At 68.1% G+C, this 2998-nt stretch overlaps 1 protein-coding gene across 1 annotated transcript in view; it reads right to left on the minus strand.

Moving 5' to 3' along the window:
• Positions 1-2998, minus strand: part of SYT3 (synaptotagmin 3) — an 18212-nt gene that overhangs the window by 7929 nt on the left and 7285 nt on the right. Inside the window, 4 exon segments of the mRNA XM_014586347.2 lie at positions 691-909; positions 1014-1401; positions 2618-2803; positions 2805-2912. Of these exon segments, the coding sequence (XP_014441833.1) occupies positions 691-909; positions 1014-1401; positions 2618-2803; positions 2805-2912 (901 nt within the window).

A 2998-nucleotide genomic window follows, 5' to 3' on the forward strand; every position in this document is an offset into this window, starting at 1 on the left:
GGACACCCGTCTCCCCCACCAAGCCGCCAGGACAGGCTGAGACTCGGACAGGGCAGCGCAGGGCGGGCTGGGGAGGGAGGATGAGCGTGTTGCCTGGGGGACGGGCTTGGGCACCACAGGGCCTGGGAGGGCTGGGCGGGGGCCATACATTCTGGACGCCCGGAGGACCTGGCCTGTCAGGTATCGGGGATCCCCGGATGTCTAAGGCGCGGTTGGGGGGCTAGGTTATCGGTCCTGGTGCTGACCGTGAAGAAACCACGTGAGGGGGTTTGAAGGTCAAGCTTGGAAACATTAAGAGGGAGGTGAGAGGCCCTGGGAACTGGACAGTCAGGAGGGAGGTGAGAGGCCCTGGGAACTGGACAGCCAGGAGGGAGGTGAGAGGCCCTGGGAACTGGACAGCCAGGAGGGAGGTGAGTGGGGCCTGGGAACTGGACAGCCAGGAGGCTGGGTGCCCCAGTCGGAGTCAGAAATCTGGGGCAGGGTGGAAGTCACAGGGCGGGTGGTGGCGACACCGGATGTGGTGTGGGAGGTCAGAGATCGGGAATCTGGGCGGCCTTGCTGCCTGTGTGCAGTTTCCCGACGGCGGCCCAGACCCGGCGGCTATCAAGTCCCAGGGCCAGAGGTGCAGACAGCAGGGACTCAGGCCGGGCGGGAAGGGGGAGGGCAGGGCAAGGGCGCGGGGCCACTGACCGAGCCGCCCTCCACGATGTCCCTCCAGAGCGGGCGGTCGGGAGGCTGCTCCGCCAGCTCCAGGAGGTTGTCCAGCACCACCTGGCCGATGAGGTCGTGCCGGGAGAAGCGGTCGAAGTCGTAGACGCTGAAGTGCAGTTTGCGCTGGGCCAGCTCGGCCAGGGGCACCGCGAACTGAAACGTCTCGTTGAAAACGGGGTTCAGGGTCTTCCAGTGCACCTGGAGGGGTGGGAGACAGCCACCATGCCCCTGCCCCCCTCCCGCCCGGGCGTCTGGCCACAGCCCGCGCCGCCCGGAGCCCAGCCCGGGCTCGGCCGCCGCACCTTGGTCTGGAACTTCTTCTTGCGGTCGGGCAGCAGGTAGATCTTGACGTAGGGGTCCGAGAAGCCGTTGGAGTCCTTGGCGGGCAGGTCCAAGGCCTGCAGGATGCGCACCACCAGCTGGTCGGAGCCGTAGAGGTAGCGCAGTGCGAAGCTGATGCGGCCGCAGGGCGCCCCCGAGCCCGCCTCTCCGGAGCCTGGTGCCCCGCCGCCGCGCCGGCCGCCTGGTCCGGTGCCCTGGTACAACTCTGGCTTGATCTGCCCGATGAGTTTGGCTTTTTCCTCGCCCCCGGGTAGGGGTAAGGGTAGGGCGGGCGGCCGCTCCTCACTGCTGGGGTCCGGCTGGGAGGTCAGGGTCTGCTGGGTGAGGGGCCGGGGCAGAGCTGGGTACCTGTGGTGGGGGAGACCAGGGGGGAGTCCAGGCTCCGATCTCTGTGCAAAGGTCCAGGAGCCGCCTCCCTCCTCTTCCTCAACCCTCAGCCAGGTGGCCACAAATCCCTTTGGCTCACTGTGTGGCCTCAAGCCACTGGTGCTGTCTGAGCCTCAGTTTCCCCATGTGTACCGTGGCGTCTGTCCCCACTTCTGAGTTCCAGCCCCGGGCCTGTGGCTGCACCAGCTTGTAGAAGCCTCCTCTGATCCTCACCCTGGTGCCCAGGAAAGCTCAGCCCCTCTGGACTCTGCCCTCCTCCAGATCTCACCAGCCTCCCTGCTGGCCCCTGCCCAGGTCCTGGCTCAGGCCTGTCCTCCCCTGCCTGGACGCTCAGCCTCCAGTCTCTCCCTCCGGTCCACCCATGCGGCCCAGAGGACTCCTCTACACCAGAGCGGAGCTGCGTCCCCTGCTCACTGCCCTGTAGCTCCCTGATGTGCCAGGACAAAGTCACAGACCCCGAGCCCTGCGCGTCCCTGTGCCCGCGGCCGCATCTCCTGAGCTTTCTCTCGAACCCGGCGGGCTGTTCCCACCAGGCACCGTGACCCCTTTCCCCACTCCCCTCGCACAGGCTGGGCCTCTCCCTGCCTCTGGGCCGGCCTAACTGAGCTGTCCTCGGGGGCAGGATGGGGTAGACTGTCATGGATCTTGGCCTAGGCACGGCCACTTCCAGGAAGCCCCGGCCACCCCAAAGACGGGGTTCAGGGCTTCCTAGGGACCCCACAGCCATGGTCCCGGAGCTGGGTTACCGCCTCACTGGCCAGGCTGCACAGGGGCCCATCTGCCCTGGACTCTGAGTGACATGAAGACAGACTCAGTGTTTGGCCGGTCTTTAGTTCGGGCCCAGCTCCCATCAGGTGCTCAGTCATGTGCTCAGCGAGGACTAGGGGCTGAAGAGAGCCCGCCCCTCTGGCCTGGCCTTGTGCTTGGGGACTCGGGGCCAACCCCCTTCTCCACCTTCCTGATCCTGGAGTCCTGCCCCCATGGACGAGGAATCCGAGCCCCCAGCCCCATCCTCCCCAGATCCAGGAGTCTGGGTCCCCAGCCTCCTCTTTCCCCACCATCCAGGGATCAAACCCCAAGCCCTCTCCTGCCCCAGAACTCAGAAGCGGCACAGGTGGGAAGAGACACAGAAGAGGAGCCTAAGTTGGGGGTGGCCACCAGCCCAGTGGCCTCTCACCTGGTGGCGGGTGCCAGGCTCGTGACCTGCTGATGAGACTGGGCGCTGGGCAGGCCCCCAGCACTGGGGGGCAACAGGAGCAGCCCGGAGCCCGGCCCTGCCTCGGAGGGCAGCTCTGGGGAAGTCTGGCTGGGTCTGACCCCGGCGGCAGCAGCGGCGGGGGGGGCGGGGGGGGGGGCGGCGGCGCGGGTGGTGGGTAGTGTGGGCGTGGTGGTGTGGGCCCCGCCCCCCATCGGGGCCTCCCAGGCCGGCCCCCAGGTGGTGCCCGCCGCCTCCCACCAGGCCTGCCAGCCCAGCCCGGCTGCCAGGTGGTGCCGCCCGCCTCCCACCAGGCCTGCCAGCCCGACCCCAGGGCCTAGGTCTTTGCTCAGGGGACCGCCG

Source organism: Tupaia chinensis, unplaced genomic scaffold, assembly GCF_000334495.1.
Source record: "Tupaia chinensis unplaced genomic scaffold, TupChi_1.0 Scaffold000129_1, whole genome shotgun sequence".
NCBI lineage: Eukaryota > Metazoa > Chordata > Mammalia > Scandentia > Tupaiidae > Tupaia > Tupaia belangeri.